Here is a 2,500-nt window from a genome sequence, read left to right as displayed (position 1 = left end):
GTGTAACAGGTGAATATAGGTGGATACAGGTGTAACAGGTGAATATAGGTGGATACAGGTGTAACAGGTGAATATAGGTGGATACAGGTGTAACAGGTGAATATAGGTGGATACAGGTGTAACAGGTGAATATAGGTGGATACAGGTGTAACAGGTGAATATAGGTGGATACAGGTGTAACATGTGAATATAGGTACAGTAGATACAGGTGTAACATGTGAATATAGGTGGATACAGGTGTAACAGGTGAATATAGGTACAGTAGATACAGGTGTAACATGTGAATATAGGTACAGTAGATACAGGTGTAACATGTGAATATAGGTACAGTAGATACAGGTGTAACATGTGAATATAGGTGGATACAGGTGTAACATGTGAATATAGGTACAGTAGATACAGGTGTAACATGTGAATATAGGTGGATACAGGTGTAACATGTGAATATAGGTGGATACAGGTGTAACATGTGAATATAGGTACAGTAGATACAGGTGTAACAGGTGAATATAGGTGGATACAGGTGTAACAGGTGAATATAGGTGGATACAGGTGTAACATGTGAATATAGGTGGATACAGGTGTAACAGGTGAATATAGGTAGATACAGGTGTAAACATGTGAATATAGGTGGATACAGGTGTAACATGTGAATATAGGTGGATACAGGTGTAACAGGTGAATATAGGTAGATACAGGTGTAACAGGTGAATATAGGTGGATACAGGTGTAACAGGTGAATATAGGTACAGTAGATACAGGTGTAACAGGTGAATATAGGTACAGTAGATATAGGTGTAACATGTGAATATAGGTACAGTAGATACAGGTGTAACATGTGAATATAGGTACAGTAGATACAGGTGTAACATGTGAATATAGGTGGATACAGGTGTAACATGTGAATATAGGTACAGTAGATACAGGTGTAACCATGTGAATATAGGTACAGTAGATACAGGTGTAACCATGTGAATGTGTGTATTGCAGGTGTTCTCCGGGATCTTCACGGCAGAGATGATCTTGAAGATCGTCGCTCTGGATCCCTACTATTACTTCCAGACGGGCTGGAACATCTTCGACAGCATCATCGTGTGTCTGAGCCTCATCGAGTTCGGTCTGTCGGACGTGGAGGGACTCAGCGTGCTGCGCTCCTTCAGACTGGTAAATACATACTGGTAACCAGCCAGACTGGTATATACACTGGTTAATGCAACGGCCCACATGTGGGCCCTCCTGAGGTCGATTTGCCCACCGGCGCGACACACGCCGCTTTGGTGACCTCTAGCGGCTTGGTTGTGCATACTTTTTAATACGATATTATAGAGAATTAAAGCCCTATTTGTTGTCTTTCGATTGCCGTTTCAGGCGACAAAATCCGTTCAGCGGTTCTCGAGTTACATGCCGATATGTGAGGCGTGCACCAAAGTCTTTAGCAGACTTTGTATTTTTCGAATACCACTCCCGACTCCCGACGCTCTACTGTAGCTCCGTCAATCATTTGGCGATCTCAAAGAAATTTGGACAGGGTTGTAACCAATGAGTGAGGCTTTCCAATGGTACCCCAAGTGGGGATAAGCGAATCAGGGATCTATAGGTGAAAAGTCACGAGCGAAAACAGGAAGAGAATTTTCCGCTGAATGCATTGGAGTCTATGAGACAATGGAAACCTGCAGACCTTTTCTTTTCTCACATTTGACCAAATCGCTCTATATCACTCATTTCTGAATGGGTTTTTATGAAATGTACTACATGTACTACACAAGACGCTATGGACCCATGGTGTTTTTTCAGCCATACCAATTTCTTTGGAAATATACTTTTGGATATTGCAATGACTACAGAAAAACGTGAGTACACGAGTTCAACTCAAGTTCAGACCTATGTTACTCTATTTCATTAGCACTAAAGTGAATTTTCTTTATTGTATCAGAAACCTGTATCAGAATGTTATCTTTCAAAAGAGACCAGGCTCATGCGTGTGCTATACGTATAAAGTATAGTATTTTGGTTTGCAAGAAAAGTATGCAGTCCTCAAAAACGAAAGGCTGTGCAATAATCCTGCTGGGTTTCTGAGGACAACACACACGCACGCACACACAGACACGCACACACACGCACGCACACACAGACACGCACACACACGCACGCACACACAGACACGCACGCACGCACGCACTCACACACACACACACACACACACACACATCCTGAGGCCCTGTCTCCGTCCATCTATCTTAACATTCTAAGTGTCGCTCTGGATACTGTCAGCTACCAGGCCAGGTAAACACACACACACACACACACACACACACACACACACACACACACACACACACACACACACACACACACACACACACACACACACACACACACACACACACACACAGACACAGACACACACCCACCCACACACACACACACACACACACACACAGAAACACAACACACATGCACAGACACACACACACATACACACACACAGATATACAGAAAC

General features: G+C 43.1%; 1 protein-coding gene across 1 annotated transcript in view; it reads left to right on the top strand.

Moving 5' to 3' along the window:
* LOC311238623 (sodium channel protein type 5 subunit alpha-like) overlaps positions 1–2,500 on the top strand; it is a gene marked incomplete at its 3' end in the record, with an annotated part of 92,566 nt that overhangs the window by 64,177 nt on the left and 25,889 nt on the right. The window contains exon 12 of the mRNA XM_084326754.1: positions 991–1,164. Coding sequence (XP_084182880.1) covers positions 991–1,164 — 174 coding nt within the window. The remainder of the gene's footprint in view (positions 1–990; positions 1,165–2,500) is intronic.

The sequence above is a fragment of the Notolepis coatsorum genome, assembly GCF_963971535.1.
Source record: "Notolepis coatsorum genome assembly, chromosome: 12".
NCBI lineage: Eukaryota > Metazoa > Chordata > Actinopteri > Aulopiformes > Paralepididae > Notolepis > Notolepis coatsorum.
The sequence above is the reverse complement of the archived record's forward strand: the minus strand, read 5'-3'. Positions and strand labels throughout refer to the sequence as shown.